The 16,797-nt window shown below is 43.1% G+C and overlaps 1 protein-coding gene across 8 annotated transcripts in view; it reads left to right on the forward strand.

The window, feature by feature from the left end:
• Positions 1 to 4,505: 4,505 nt before the first annotated feature.
• The window catches only part of B3GLCT (beta 3-glucosyltransferase), a 146,358-nt gene continuing 134,066 nt past the window's right edge, over positions 4,506 to 16,797 (forward strand). For 7 of the 8 annotated variants that reach the window (XM_038389683.2, XM_038389673.2, XM_043504381.1 and 4 more), the window contains exons 1-2: positions 4,516 to 4,740; positions 11,805 to 11,866. In XM_038389683.2, coding sequence (XP_038245611.1) covers positions 4,665 to 4,740; positions 11,805 to 11,866 — 138 coding nt within the window. In that variant the 5' untranslated portion in view covers positions 4,516 to 4,664. Of the gene's footprint in view, positions 4,741 to 11,804; positions 11,867 to 16,797 lie in introns of all 8 variants that reach the window. The other variant, XM_038389653.2, reaches the window with a different exon arrangement.

Genomic DNA, 16,797 nt, shown 5'->3' on the forward strand with positions numbered 1-16,797 from the left:
TCTCTGTGTATGAACGTTTCCAGTTAATCACAACAACAAAATAGCTGTTTTGGAGCCCAGAAATTTATTTGCTGAAGTGGAATGGTGGGCAAAAAGTCCATGCAAAGGTTTTCTGGCTGTGGACGGAGTTTGTTTATATATTGTGGATATGTCCTGAGCCTCAAAGACTTTGGAAACAATTATGCAATTAAAATTAAAGTTCTAACAAAATGGGATCTACTCTTGAGGCCTGTGCATGTATTTGTTGTGTGCCTGTGTGACACCTGTATTACAGTAGTATACAGAGACCCCAGCTGAGGATGTGGCCCTGAGAGGCCCCCCGTACAAAGGCATTGTAAGAGATAGTCCCTGCTTTGAACAGATTACAGTCTAAATATGCAAGACAAATAGAGGGAAGAAAGAGCGTGTGATAGTGCAGGGTGTCAATGTGAGAGTTGATGTGTTGTCTGTGTCTATAGAATGTGTTGGATATGTACAGAGAAAGTGTGTGTGTGAGGGTGTTCTCTATGTGGGTGGCTCAAAGTATTAGGAGTCATAAAAGTCTTTTCAAAATGTGAAGACGAAACTTGCGTCTAATCCTAGAAAAAAGGAGAGATGCATCATAACTATAGCACTCTGCCCCTGGATTTAGGAATGCACAGTAGTGACACATGAATGAGAGAGACCCAAACTCCAATACAGAGCCTGACCCTCCTCTCATGTGTACCATTGTAAATCATGAGTAGTTCTACTGAAGTCAGTGGCATCAGAATAGTGTAAAACTGGTGAGAGAGGAGAAATAGGCCCACAGTTTGTAGCCCTATCCTGGGTGGAGTGTACTTACTTTTGACATGTGCCCAAGGGATCTGTGTGTGTGGGTGTCTCACTCTCTCTTTTTTTTTTTTTTTGACACTTTGGCAAAACTTTTATAGCTTATTGAATTGAATGTGTGTGGGGGAGAGTGGAGGGGGGAAAGAGATGTACTTGTGTGTAGAGGCGCAGGGTCAGATTATAGCATAGGCCCTAGGACCATGTCTGCACTGCAGCTGGGAGCAAGCCTCCCAGCTTGGGTAGACAGATTCATGCTAGTGAGGCTTGAGGCAGTATGCTAAAAATAGCAGTGTGATGGATGCTGTGGCTTAGGCTCTGAAGTATAGAGGTTAGGTGGACTAGCTCAAGCTCTGCTAGTGCAAGTCTGTGTACACAGGCCGGGAGGCTCACTCCCAGCTGAAGCATAGACATATCCCATATGTCCATGTCTAGGGCCCTCACTCGTGGAGTCATGTGACTATGTCAGACTCTCAGCTTTTTTCTTTTTAAAGCATGTTTCCACCTCTCATTGTTCCCAAGAAAAGTTTGAAAACATGAATGAAGGGCAAATGATGTAGTGATATCTGCCTGAGGTTGCAGACAGCTTGAAAATAAAGTTCTGACAAAGATGAGCTTCCTCATTCATCTCCAAGGCTCCCTGCTCTGGGGTACCGTACCTAAACCACCCCAGGAGAAGACTGTATGTGTGGCAGGAGCCCACTCATCCAATCAGACAGTCCATTTTATAGGTCAAATGTAGGGTACTGCACTAGAGTGAGGTCCCTGCTGCCAATTCTGAGGGAAAGATAGCCCCATGATGCTGTCCTTACCCCCTTGTAAAGAGGAGTGGGGTCCCACCTGCCAACACGACACCAAGATGGGATAGAACTATGATGCAGGGCAACAGAGGCAGAGCCCTGGAGGGCCCCATGCCTAGCACCAAAGACTGACATAATCTGGTCCTGTAGAGGGGTGGTGGGTATTTTCTAGTAAGAAGCTGGTATGTCTGGTTGGATCAGTGGAAGGGTGCTACCGGCAAGGTGTTTATATATAGAGGGGTATGTATGTGGGGAGTTTATGTGCTGGGTGTCTCCAGTTGGGACTGGTCTTTCTAAAGGTGCTGGGCATCCAGAGGATTTTTGTGTAGGAGTGCTGGGTGTTTGTGGAGTAGTTGTTTGGGGGTAATAGCTGCTGTCTGTCTGGGGAAGGGGGGGCTTTGTCTGCGTGAAGGCCATCCTATGGAATGCTAGAATGTGTCTCTGGTCCAGTTGTGGGGGTGGGATTGGTGTCTTTGTGAGGTCCTGGATGTCTAGGAAAGTTTAGGTATGCAGGAGTGCTGTCTTCAGGAGATGTTGGGGAGTTGGAGCTATCAGAGGGGTAGCATGCGGAGAGATGTGGTATGATGAGTGGGTGGGATTGATGTCTTAGGTGGATTATGAGTAGAGCCCTACCAAATTCATGGCTACGAAAAATGTGTCGTGGACCATGAAATCTGGTGTCCCCCTGTGAAATCTGTATAGTATAGGGTAAAAACACATAGAACACCAGATTTCACAGGGGAGACCAGCGTTTCTCAAATTGGCGTCCTGACCCAAAAGGGAGTTGCAGGGGGAGCCAAAAGGTTATTTCAGGGGGGTTGTAGAATTGCCACCCTTACTTCTGCGCTGTCTTCAGAGCTGGGTGGCTGGAGAGCTGCGGCTGTTGGCCAGGCGTCCAGCTCTGAAGGCAGCGCCCCACCAGCAGCAGCACAGAAGTAAGGATGGCAATACCATACCAAGCCATCCTTACTTGGACTGCGCTGCTGATTGCAGAGCTGGGTGGCTGGACAGTGGCAGCTGCTGTCTGAGGGCCCAGTTCTGCAGGCAGCGGTGAAGAAGGGTGGCAATACCATACCAGGCCTTCCTTATGTCTGTGCTACTACTGGCAGTGGCTCTGTCTTCAGAGCTGGGCTCCTGGCCAGCAGCCGCCGATCTCCAGCTTCCCAGCTCTGAAGGCAGCATCACAACCAGCAGCAGTGCAGAAATAAGGGTAGCAGTACCGCAAACCCCTCCCCCATAATAACCTTGCGACCTTACCACCACTCCTTTTTGGGTCAGGACCCCTACAATTACACCACCATGAAATTTCAGATTTAAATAGCTGAAATCATGAAAGTTGTGGTTTTTAAAATCCTATGACAATGAAATTGACCAAAATGGACCATGAATTTGGTAGGGCCCTAAATGAGTAGGCTTGGCAGAAGTCAATTTTTAAAAATGTTGATTGATAATGTATATTTCAGGTTTTTTCTATTTTTATATATTTAAAATTTCAGTTGTGGGAAATTATGGGGGGGGGGTGTCACGCAATTAATTATTTAATAGCCATAGATGTTGATTCAAAAATTTAAAGCTTTATAACTGTTAAAACACAAATTGTCAATTTCACATCAAAATATACAAAGTTAATATCCTTAAATCAAACTAAGTTTTCATTCAGCATTGTTCTTACTTTGCCTATCCATAACTTTTGATTATCATTGATGGAAATATGTTTCATTGGTTTGTGTGTGTACGGTGAAATCAGTGTATATTGACACTTATGAATACAAAATCTAATCCTTCCAAGCCTAGTTATGAGTGACTAGTTATAGGTGTCTGTAAAGGAACTATCTGTATGGTAGCTGCTCCTTGCTAGGTCTCAGTGGAGGGAGAGCTGAGGTGCGTATGGGGATGCTGGATGTCTCTGCTGGGTGGGACTGGTGTGTGTGAGGTGCTGGCGGTGTGGTGAGGAGTTGGTGGTGTTTCTGAGTGGGACTGAGGGATGGATAGAGATGTAGGATGGAAGTGTCTGTGGGGGATGTGAGGATGTGGGGGATGTCGGACGGGAGGGTTTCTGAGGGGAGTGGAGAGTAGGATGGAAGTGTCTCTGGGGAGATGTGGGGGAGCAGGATGGAGGTGTAGAATGGGGGAGTGGGGAGGTGTGGGGAGTAGGATGGAGGCGTCTATAGGGAGAGTGCGCAGAAGTGTCTCTGGGGAGATGTGGGGGAGCAGGATGGAGGTGTAGAATGGGGGAGTGGGGAGGTGTGGGGAGTAGGATGGAGGCGTCTATAGGGAGAGTGCGCAGAGGTGTCTCTGGGGAGATGTGGGGGAGCAGGATGGAGGTGTAGAATGGGGGAGTGGGGAGGTGTGGGGAGTAGGATGGAGGCGTCTATAGGGAGAGTGCGCAGAGGTGTCTCTGGGGAGATGTGGGGTGTGTGAAGATGTGGTGGAATAGTATGGGGGCATCTCTGGGGGAAGGGGGAGTTACGGGGAGTAGGATGGAGGTGTCTCTGGGGGTGATGGTGTGAGGATGTTGGGGTGTAGGATGGGTATCTCTGGGGGAACGGGAGAGGTGTGGGGAGTAGGATGGAGGTGCCTCTGGCGGCAGAGGGTGTGAGGATATTGGGGGTGGTGTAGAATGAGGGTCTCTGAGAGAAAGGACACCTGGGGAGTAGGATGGAGGTGTCTCTGGGAAGATGTGGGGGAGTAGGGTGGGGTGCAGGACGGGGGTCTCTAGGGAGAGGGGAATGTGCGGGGAGTACGATGGGGGTGAGGAGATGGATGGCTGTGTGTGTTTGCGTGTGGGTCTCTGCAGGAGGGTGGAGTCGGTGCGCCAGGCTCGTCAGCCACTGGGTGTGGGGAGCCCCCCTGCCGCCCACTAGATGGCGCCTTTCAGGCGCTGCGGCCGCTCTCTGGTTCCTGGCGCCCGGTTGTGCCGGGCGCGCTCCAGCGGGGGCGGGTTGGCGGCGGCAGAGGCACCATCCCGAGGCCGCTGGCTTGAGCTCCTGCCGCAGAGGGAGGCGAGGAGCCAGACGCGCCGCTCCCCTCCGCGCGCGGGCTGCGGCCGCTGCCAGGATGCCTCGGGAGCGCGGCGGTGGCGGCTGCTGGCTGCTCCCCGCGCTGCTGCTCCTGCCGCCGCTCTGCGCGCCGGGTGAGTGGCCGGGGGGCTTCGGTCTGCGCGCTGCGGGCGGGGGAGAGACCGGGCACGCGGGGCGGCGGCACCGGAGCCGCAGCGGCCGCTCGCCTCCTTTCCGCGGGCGGGGAAACGGCTGCGGAGGGACGTCCCCGCCTCCCTCGAAGTTTGTTGACGGGCTGGGCTGGGGGAGGAGGCGAGCAGCCGCCTCCCTGGGGCCCCGCACGGCGCCCTCTGCCGCCCGCCGGCCGGGGGCTGGCCGGACTCGGAGCGTCCCGCGCCGGGCAGGGGACTCTGTGGTGAGGGGCGGGAGTCCTGTGCCTGGCGCCCGGGGGTGCTGCTGGCCGCTGGCCGCGAGCTCCGGGGCAGGGTAGGGTCCCGCGCTGCTCCCCTGACACTGGGGAAGAGAGCGCAGCCTCCCTCCGCTAGCCTGAAGGCCGGCGGGGCAGCCTCGGGGGGTGTCTCCTCCCACAGAGCCCCAGCCCCGCGGGCTGCGGCGGGGAGGGGGAGAGGGCAGGGCTGGTGCTGTGTCTGGTGCTGTTTGTGAAGCGCTGGTGGTTGCGTAGGGCCTGAATCGCTGCAAGGTAGGGCTGGAGAGTCCCCGCCCCAGCCCAGTGCAGGACCAGGGAAACCTAGACCAGCCCTGACAGGTGTTTCTCCAACCTCCTCTTAAAAATCTCCAGTTAGGGGGATTCCGCAACTTCTAAGTAGAGTCCTAGTGAAATTACCAACTCTTAGGACTGGATGGGGACCCAGTCAGGTAAAAATCAAGTGTTTTAAAAACCAGATAATTCATATCTCTTTTCCAAATAGCTGTTTAGGCTGGGGGTGCTGCACGGTTTTTAGGATGTGTGGAGCACCTCTTAATACAGAGGAGTATCATGATGCATCTCCCCATCTATCGATATTGCAAGGAGCAATTGCTAGCATAAAAAAGGAAATACTTTCCCGGTATGAATGTGGTTTACCTGACTTGTAATGTGCTTTGGCAGATGGGAGAATAAAAGAGGAGAGTTAGTCCCATGTGAGCAGCCAGCTTTCCACAGCCCAGTGGTCTGTGTACCACAGTTTGGAAACCACTGCCTTGGATGGGTAAAAATGAAAGACTCTTCCAAATCTAATTTGTTTTTCATTATTTGTGCTGATTTTTTAAAAAAAGGACATTTATCTCATCTTGGAGAATAACATAGCATTGTCAATTTGTTATTAACCAACCTTGATATCTGGTTCTTTTTCACTAGCACGCTTTTGGGGTTGCAAACCCTGCAGGGGAATATTTAAATATAAACAAACTTCAAACTCAAATAAAAATATTGATTTTTTTTCTTTCTTGTACAGTTTATCTTCCTCACCAAAATAACTGCATTTTGGGATTAAACTATCTGACAGTCTCTTTTTAAAGCCATATTTCAATCCCTCTCAGGATGAAGGATTTTGCTTGACTGTAAATATCATTGAAACAGGTTCCTTGATAAAGGTGAATCTCCCATCCTCCAAATTGTCATCCCAGCCTTAGAATAGCAGCTTCAAGTTTATTGCTGTGTAAAGGGAAAGTCAGTCAGTTTTTTTTAAAAAAAACCTTAAAAATTAATTAACTTCAGAAAGAGGAGAGGGCAATGGAATTGTAAGGGTGTGGACCCAATTTAAGTCAATGGGTGTCAGTATGGGTCTAGGGATCTGCTCACATGGAGCTCATTGCAGGATCAGAACCTTAGTTTGCATAGTCTTAGAAATATCCATTTCTTTTAAGCTAAGAGCAGCCTCTTCTTTCACAAGCATCCTGTGCTTTTGAGATGGCAGAGGGAAAGTTGAATATTTCTCAACAGTGTTAAACATTCTTTTCCACTGCCATTTTACAAAAAAGGTAATTGGATATCTTTGAACTTTCTTCTACGAAATGTATTTGCTGGTAACGTGCACAGTGGAGAAAAATATTTACATAGTTTTATACTTAGTCTTAGGCTCAGGACTTTTTCATAAAGAACCACAATAGAATGACCCCCTCCTCCCAACCCCCTCCATCTTGTATCTCATATAAAGATATAGTGTACATAATAAGCAATTTAAGGAATCATTTTTAATAGCCTGAATATTTTTTCATACATGTCCCAGTTGCTTCTTTAAAGGGTTAATCTAAAAAATTAAATGTGACTTGTTTTAATTGCCTCACATAATGTTTGGGGTTCTGAAGCTCCCAGTACCCCTCAAAACTCTGGCCTAACAAGTTTGTAGCACTAACACGGCTTTCTCTTTACTGGTTAGGTTAGAAGCCTTTGAAGTTAAAAGGGCAGTAGCAGTCAAGAAGAGCTGGTATAAAAACTTCAATGTAAATAGATAAGACTGATTTATTTTGCCTCTTTACTGCTCCTGGGTTGTCTCAGTATCAAAGACCCTGATCTGTCTGAGCGACAGCAGCAATGTAGCTGTTACCCTGGGAAACATATCAAGCCATAAATCCTGGTGTGCTGTGAGAATCTGACAAGGCAACAAAATAATACAGGGCACCAAAAGAGAGACCCAGGCTGAAAAGATCTCTTTATTACTAATTATCGTTTAAAAGTCCAAGGACTGTCTTGCATGCTGTACCTACAAGAGGCAGTAATATCAGCTGTTTCAGCATTCTAAACCTAGCTGTTCCCAAGTATTTAAAATTTTTGAAAACTGTTTATTAACAATGTTTTTTGACATATGTAAACAATAACACATGAAAAGACTCTCATAAGATAAGGGATAATATCATAGTTTTTCCTTAGCTCGTTAAGAGACCAGTGCAAAGCACCTCAACTGGAAAGACTCCTGTTGATTCAAAGCTCCCAGAAGTCAAGCCCTCAAAGAGGAAGATACAATAAATGTTCTTTAGATCTTTGGTATATGCTTTAGTATCATCTGGTTATACCATGCTTTTGCTCTTATAAATATTTGTGTCTTAAATAAAAATTTTTTAATCATTTTAAGTGTGTGGAAGCTCCTCTTGTTTCTAAAAGGGAACATTTGTAAATGTAAAGAAAAACATTTTATTATTATAGAATGAAGGTTCATAGTAGCCTGCTGTTTACCAGTTGAGCAATGGAAAAGATAAGTGAGAGCTTTCCCACTCCAATACTATCTGCCAGTGACCTTTCCCATCCCAATTTTCTTGAATGTAATGGGAAACTTTAGAAAAAGATCAATGGTAATTAAAAGCCGTTATTTTACTTTCCCGGATTTCAATTTCCAATTTCAGTGGAAATGGGCTGAAAACCAGGGAGTCTGACTTTTTCTGAAAAAACAAAAGGAGTACTTGTGAATACATCCGATGAAGTGAGCTGTAGCTCACGAAAGTTTATGCTCAAATAAATTTGTTAGCCTCTAAGGTGCCACAAGTACTCCTTTTGTTTTTGCGAATACAGACTAACATGGCTGCTACTCTGAAACCTGACTTTTTCTGCTGATTCTGGTTTCCATTTCTGTTATCAAAGGAAACGGATATCAGAGTGATGAAAGTGAAGACAGGGTTTTAAAATAACTAAAAGTGCTCTGCTTTCCTTTACCTTATTCAACTTCAGTAACTATGGAAGTAGAATCAGAATGGCTACTGGTAGCCAGCCAGAGGGGGAGAGGACTGGAACTTGACACTTTCAATTTATGGCTGATTACTTTGCAAATCACATAAACTACAGGTGCCAACCAGGTCAAAGTCTACAATACTTGAAATATGAAAAATGTGAATTTAAAATAGCAGGTAACACTTATGTGATTTCCTTACTATTTTTTTCTTAGACAATTGTAAAGATTGCCTGCAAGATAAATTGGTTAATGAGTTTGACTTGTGTGGTTTCTCTTGGTGCCTCCACATCTGGAACATTCACTAGCTAATCAAATTCTTCTCATAATACTTTTATGATTATCATGTAACATGGTAACTATTCAGTGGGGTGTGGGTGTGTATGTATATTGGTTGACAAACGTTAGCGGATTGGAAGTGTTTCCGGAATTGGGAGGTCAGAGTGGGCATTTGGATACTTGTGAGTTTGGAGAACAGAATAGGTCTCTTCTAAGAAACATTAAATGAAACATACTGCAATTGTCTGAAATTTGTAACAATGTTTGGAGAACACCACTGTTGTTATGTGTATTGTGGTGGTGCATAGGAGCCCCAGTCTTGTACCAGGACCTCACTGGCATAGAGCAGTCAGACAATCCCTACTCCAAAGTATTTGCAGTCTAGTCTGCTGGGCTCCATCTTATGCCTTCTTTTCTGAGCACTGAGTAATCTACCTAGGGAGTGGTTCCTGAGTGTTAAATTCTTTGAGCAGTCATTTTTTACTGATTGTCTGCCAAAAGATAATTCAATATTTGTGCATATTAAACTCTAAAGCCACTAGTGGCCTTTGTGAATATTTGAAAAGTCTTCCCAGTTCACTTAGTGCGAAGGATACAAAGTAAATTTTTGTGCGTATCTGTTGGAAAAGAGCAGGGCTGAGAATGTAAAATTATCAGGAATAAGGATAGTGACATATTTAGACTACCAGTGTCATTACTTTTCTGGACTATGTCCAAAAAGTGAATTTTGGTGGCCATAGAAACTGCATATGAGAGAGTGTCCTAGGTGAACAGCAGAAGTAGGAGATGGGAATAACAGATTTAGCAAAGTGTGTGGGATCCACATACCTTTTGACAATATAAAGAGAGATTTATAACCTACTTCATCTCTATATAACTCCTTAGATTTTCTTCTGTGCTGTCAAGGATATAGTACAGTCTTTTTTCCAGGTTAGCTGTGTAAGCCTTGATTTATTTTAAGGATCCTGTAAATTAATATTTTATAAATCTCAGAAGCTGTGTTGTGAGAGTTATTTAAAGGTCTGATGAGAAAGGAAGTATTTTTTTTTCAGTCTCAGTTGCATATTAAAGTCAGGTCCCTTTATGCAACCCCACACTGGCATGTTAAAAATCAAGAATAATGAAACTCGATATTTATGTTGCAGTCATGCAAAGCAACACAATTTACCTGGTGAAACAACATTTTCAGGTTAATGCCTTGTGAATATTAAGTTTCCCAAAAGATGATTTCTTGCATTAATCTTGAAATTAGAATTCTGTCAAATAGAGGACATGGAGCTGTTTTACCTGTGCAAGGTATTCCTTGTGTAGTGCTCCAAATGCAGTTATTTTGATTCATATAGTAGATAGAGGATAAGGTTTTGAGGTTTTCAGAGAGAGATAAAATTAGTGTTTGGCAATGTCTGTACTAGTGCTCTTATAGCGGCATAGCTGAACCAATGCAGCTGCACCTCGGTAAGATCACTCGTGTAGCCACTCTATGCCAGCGGGCGAGAACTCATCAGCTGACATAGCTACCACCGCTCGAGCAGATGGTTTTATTATGTTGGTGGGAGAAGCTTTCTCGCCAGCATAGTGCTGTTCGCACCGGCGCTTTTGTTGGTATATCTCATGTCGCTCAGGGGTATGTGTTTTTTCACACCCCTAGGCGACATAAGTTATACCAACAAAAGTGGTAGTGTAGCCTTTGTTGTTCATTAGAAAATACTGGAGTTCTCAAAACACGTTGTGTCCTTTCAAAATAGGAGTGCAAAATGATTTCTTAGTCTCCGATTTGAAAATAAATAACATTGTGCGGGTAGACCCCCTGCACTAATGGAGAGTGCCATTGAATCCCATGGGTCCTCCCAGGCATAACCCCTGAAAGAACAGGGGCCTTAATCAAATCAAGTCTTCCCCATTAGATGTTTTGGGGTGGCTGTTTACCACTGTTTTCTTGTCTTCACTGGTATGAGTTAGAGATTAGTTTCAACGGTAGCTGGGATGTCATCATGAAATACAATTCTTAGATATTTAGTGACATTTGGGCTCCAATTTAAAGGGTATAGGACTATGGATAACCAGAAATGAAAAAAAACAAAAGAGTTGGGACAATCCTGCCTAGTCCTTCTCCTACATTACAAGATGCCTAGTGGGGATACTATTTACTAGTATTCTGGCTAAGCAGATTTATAAAGAGTAGCTATTCATTTTTTAAAAACTTCATTCCAAACTTTATATGTTTAAAAGCTGCAATAAGAAACTTCATCTGACCCAGTAGAAGGCTTTCTTGGTGTCAAGGGAAACAGTAATTGTATAATAAGTGACCAGGCTGAGTGGAGTCTTTGGATCTTTCCCTAAATTATAGCAGTTTTGGTTCAGAATACTTTTCACTTCTCTGTCACCTTTAATTAAAAAAAAAATCTTAACAATCTATACAAAGCCTCAAGCTGAGGTTAATATAATCCCCATTTTACAGGCAGGTAAATTGAGACATAATTGGCTAAAAAGTTACATTGGGAAGGAAGCAGAAAAATGAATACCATTTTTTTTTTCAAATTTTAAATACTTTAAAGTTTAGAAAGAAATTAATGTGGACATGTGTGCTCCTGTGGCAGTTTCAACTTACCAGTGGGCAGGGATTCAAGATAATATTAGGTCAGTCCAAATTGGGAGCCTGGTCCTCTCTTCACCACTGCTAATTCCTAATTGGACCTCCTTTCCCCATGCATTAAAAACTGCTATACTGCGTGCTGTTCAGCGTATGTAATCAAGAAATATGATGGCCCTCTTCAATTATGACAGTTTTATGATAGCTCCTGACAGTATTTCAGAGAGTTTGTATATGAACTCGCCTTCATGCTGGATTTCCAGTGGGTCTTCTCTATAATAAACACAACCCTTAACCTCAGGGTAGAGTGAAATCTAAGTCCTCGCATATGATATGTTGTACTATCATCTGAATCATTGGACTGGCCAGATGTTTTTTCTTTTTTTAAATGAGATTTATTTTGACTTGAAGCCAAAATCAGTAGGCCGCACATCAAAGAACAATTTTCTGTTCAGAGATGTATGATAACAGAATTGTCAGGATAGATCAGTGCAGCTTCTCAAACAGCTGATTGTCTAATGGTTGAAAAGATTATCACAAATATTCTCCACATTAAGTGACTCTATTATCTAAGTTGCTTTCTTGTCCTATAAAGGCAGAACTTTGTCCAATGTGATGATCAACTACTGTATTTTGAAAAAAAATATATTATTTTTGCTTTTTTTTCCAGCTTTGGCTATAAGCGTAGCTGCTGAAGATGCAAAGGAACAGATTGAGCGACTGGTATCACAGGTAGTAAATTCTAATTCTGTCCCAGCAGTAATGTACCATCTAGATTATAAAATCTTTGGGGAAGAGACTGTGGGTAACATTCTGATACCTTTGTACTCAGTGAGATCTTTGTCATTGACTTCATTGGAGCCAGGACCTAATGCTGCCTTATTTTCTCTGAGGTGCCTAGCACATCTTTAGTAATACCACTTTTCTAGAGCCTCTATCTTGCAGCTTTTCCCACCCAAAGAGTTCTTAGAATGACCACACGTGGTCCTATATTGATTTTATTCATTTCAATTCCTTTCTTAAACTGGATCTAATAAATTTTGATATTGTATTTTAAGAGTTATAGCTTTATTTTGTTTAACACATCCATTTTTCTAACAGAAATCTTGTAAAACTTGTTTTGCAACTTAGACATACATTTTGTATATATACAGTTATAAATTGGCCTATTGAAGTCCCCAAATCTGCATTGCTGAGACCTGCAACTGTCAAATTCTTCCATTTTTTGTGGTACTGATCACATATTGTGGTAGCTGCTTTCCTATTCTGTCTTCCTCTTCCGTCTTGCCAGTTGGTAATGTCAGTTGAAGTCTTTCATTATCACATGTTTTAGGTAGGTTTTTTTGTACAGTAAGCAGAGACCTTTGGCATGACAAGGAGTCACTCAAAAATAAAATTATTGCGTTTAGTAATTGGAGAACAGAAACGTTTTTCCTGTCCAGTACTCATTTAAAAGTAGAGTAAAAACCTTAGTAGTTAGTATCAACAGATAGCAGTTAACAAAGTTATCCAGAGTAAATTTTGAACACACAACACTATCAACACAGAGCTCCTCCCAGTTTTCATTTTATACTTTGTCTGTATGTGTATGTATATGTATGTATGTACACCTGCTTGGTTAGTGGGAATAGGAAGTGTTAAGTTTTACTTCTTTGTTGATTTTGAATAATATGGAATAACTTGGGGATCAAATGGTGCCTTTCTGCTAAATTAAATCTGACATATTTCTATGCATGCCATTCTGCAAAAAACAAAACAAAACTTGCATATCTAATTTTTACATTGTGAGAACACCACATAAGTAACTCCTAGGTTCAGGTAAAGCCATCCCTGCCCCCATTTAGTTGAATAACAAAATTGCTAGGTTTTGGGGGTTTAAAAAAAAACCCCCAAAAAACCCAAAAACAAATTAGTCAGGAATAGACTCTGTGAGCAATATCCACCTTTCATTCTTAACCAGCTGAAGAATTTGCATCCAGTAATCTCTTGGCATCATCACAGTCAAAGACCTAATTAATGTGTTCATAAATCTTAATTTTTGCTGGATATTGCTACTCCAGCATTAATCTTAATACATTCAGATTTCTGTACTGCAAACTTTTGAGGTACTGACATACATGCATTCTAGTATGAAAGATGAGTCGTCATATTTTCATTACCATCAGATGCTTTTTTGTTTGGCTACTTCTAATGCAGCTTCTCAGTCAAATGTAGAACTAAAAGAAACAATGAAAACCTTGCTTCTGTCACTTTCCAGGGTATGCTCTTACTTGTCTTGGGCGTTATGAAGTCCTTCCCATTAAGTCAGAATTCCAAAAACTTCACTCAAATTAACTTGATTCCTATAGAAGTGCTCTCTTGAGAATTCTGTAGACTATAATCCTCTATTTTTAGAACAGAAATGGCACAGGTGACAACCGTGCCAAGCTTCATCATACAACCCTATGTGCTCACCAGTAAAAACTTGAATTACCGGGCAGTTTTGGAGGACATTCCTGTACTGTATGGCATACTGTAAATACTGTTCTATCAGTTTATAATAAGCAACCACTATCTGTCTGTGACCCCTGAAAGAACTTGCGCTTTAGAGAAAATTCCTCAACTGGCTTTTACTTTAACATTGTGGATGAGTGCTAACGCAAGGTCACAAAGGGGCCACAAAGACCAATATTGCTCCCATTATGGAGGGCACCTGAGGATATGTCTCACTGTAGCTGGGAGGAGTGATTCCCAGTGCAGCTAGACAGACTTGTGCTAGCTCACCTCAAGTTAGCATGCTTGGGCTTGGGCAGCTAGTCTGAGCTGCTGTGAATGCTGCAATGCCCACATGGCTATTTTTAGCATGCTAGTTTAGGTGAGCAAGCTAGAGTGAGTCTGTCTACCTGCACTGGAAATCACCCTTCCCAGCTGTAGTGTAGACATATCTGAGAGAGAGTTAGAGGATGGCTTACTGGTAGGCTGAGGGGGACATGTCCAGGATAGAAGCATTGTGGATTACAAATGAAAGCCAGCTTCTGTTTTGTTTATGTTTATATGCAAGGCCTGTCTTTCTCCTTGGCTTATGAAATGTGTTAGGTATGCTAGGTGTTGGACTGTGGGGATTTTGTGTGTAGTTGATTGATTTGTTATATTTATGTTGAGGCTATGTATTGAGTTGATCTGGGGAAATTGTTGGGTCTGCTTATTTTAGTGTATTTTAAAAAAGAATGTTAAGAATGCCCAGAGAATTAGATGACTGCTCTTTTTATTATATTTGTAGATCAAACTAACAAATAAAATGCATTGTTAGTGTTAATTTTAAAAATAACAACCAGCTGATATCAGGTTTTGCCCTGTTTGTTTTTTACAAATTATTTTGAGTCTGAGGGCTGTATGTCCAGAAAGGGTAAGTATCTCCTCCAGATACTCTCCAACACAGCTGTCAGAGAGCAAGGTTATGTGTGCATCATACATCTGCATGGAAGGTGTATCTTCAAAAGTCAGTGGCCTACTCTTCATGACAATTCTGCCCTTGTCTACTTTGCTGCCACTGTTACTGAGGGTGACAGTTGTGAAGGTGTGTTTTCTGAAGTGGATACCTGTTTTCTGGAAACTTTGCTGCCCTCTGGGGGGGGAGGTGTTTTTTTACACTCCTGAGTGAGAAAGTTGCAGCACTATAAATTGACAGTGTAGACAAGCCCCTAGTCTCTCTATCAGCCAGCTGAGCTCAAGCACATGCTCTTTCGAATCAGTCTTCAACTTATTCAGAATCGGTTGAATAAGCTCCCCAGATATTTTTAGAACTTGTGTCTCGGTTTCCTCTGTGATGCTGTAATGTCAGTACTCTGTTTCTAAGCACGCAGCTAAAATTCCATCACAAATGTATATAACATGAAATTTTGGGGATTTATTTGGGCAGCTGCAGCAACCTTTTTGTATTTCTTTGAACTCTATGGTGTAACTTGGATTTAGAGGTTTTCTTTAAGAATGTTCGCAAAAAGAAAAGGAGTACTTGTGGCACCTTAGAGACTAACAAATTTATTTGAGCATAAGCTTTCGTGAGCTACAGCTGACTTCATCGGATGCATTCAGTGGAAAGAATGTTGTTTATCTCAATATGCAATGCAGTTATAGCTGTGTCAGTCCCAGGATATTAGAGAGACAAGGTTAGTGAGGTAATATCTTTTATTGGACCAGCTTCTATTGGTGAGAGAGACAATTTTTCAAGCTTACATCGAGCTCTTCTTCTGGTCTGGGAAAGGTACTTCCAGCATCACAGCAGAAGGCAAGGTTGAACAGAGGGTTTAGCTTAAGTAGTTAGCACTTATTGTAAGGGAACATTCAAGGTAAAAAGAAAAGGAGTACTTGTGGCACCTTAGAGACTAACAAATTTATTAGAGCATAAGCTTTCGTGAGCTACAGCTCACTTCATCGGATGCATGTAAGCTCACGAAAGCTTATGCTCTAATAAATTTGTTAGTCTCTAAGGTGCCACAAGTACTCCTTTTCTTTTTGCGAATACAGACTAACATGGCTGCTACTCTGAAACATGTCATTATTCAAGGTAAAGTGGTCCGTTAACACCTCTGCAGTCATAGGACAAAAAGAGGGGTTTAAAGGATTACAAATGGTTGTAATAATCCATAAATTCAGTGTTTCTGTTAAGCCCATGATTTTTAGTGTCTGTCAGAGTACATAAGCTCCCAGGCTCGTCTTTTGAAAGTGTTGTGTAAATTTCCTTTGAGGATGAGGACTAATAGGTCAGATATAGAGTGATCGTTCTCTGAAAAGTAAAAAAAAAACAAAACAAAACAAAAAAAACAACAAAAAAACGAGGAGTCCTTGTGGCACATTAGAGACTAACAAATTTATTTAGGTTTAAGCTTTCGTGGGCCAGAACTCATTCTAGCCCATGAAAGCTTATGCCCAAATAAATTTGTTAGTCTCTAAGGTGCCACAAGGACTCCATTTTTTTTTTTTTTTTTTTTGCTGATACAGACTAACACGGCTACCACTGAAACCTGTCATCTCTGAAAAGTGTTCACTAACAAGTGATGTGGTGTTTTTGTCTTATTTTCCTGTGATAAGAAAAGGAGTACCTGTGGCACCTTTTCTTTTTGCGAATACAGACTAACACGGCTGCTACTCTGAAACCTTTCCTGCGATAGTTCGTTCGAGAGCATAGCGATTGTCTGGTTTCACCCACATAGTTCTTGAGGTAAGCTCCTCACAGAAGAAGAGACATCAACTGGACAAGAAGCTGGATATGAGTCAGCAGTGTGCCCTTGTTGCCAAGAAGGCTAACGGCATATTGGGCTGCATTAGTAGGAGCATTGCCCGCAGATCGAGGGAAGTGATTCTTCCTCTCTATTTGGCACTGGTGAGGCCACATCTGGAGCATTGCATCCAGTTTTAGGCCCCCCGCTAGAGAAAGGATGTGGACAAATTGGAGAGAGTCCAGCAGAGGGCAATAAAAATGATTAGGGGGCTGGGACACATGACTTACGAGGAGAGGCTGAGGGAACTGGGGTTATTGAGTCTGCAGAAGAGAAGATTTGGGTGGCGGGATTTGATAGCACCCTTCAACTACCTGAAGGGGGGGTTCCAAAGAGGATGGAGCTCAGTTTGTTCTCAGTGGTGGCAGATGACAGAACAAGGAGCAATGGTCTCAAGTTGCAGTGGGG

The sequence above is a fragment of the Dermochelys coriacea genome, chromosome 1, assembly GCF_009764565.3.
Source record: "Dermochelys coriacea isolate rDerCor1 chromosome 1, rDerCor1.pri.v4, whole genome shotgun sequence".
NCBI classification, from domain to species: Eukaryota; Metazoa; Chordata; order Testudines; family Dermochelyidae; genus Dermochelys; species Dermochelys coriacea.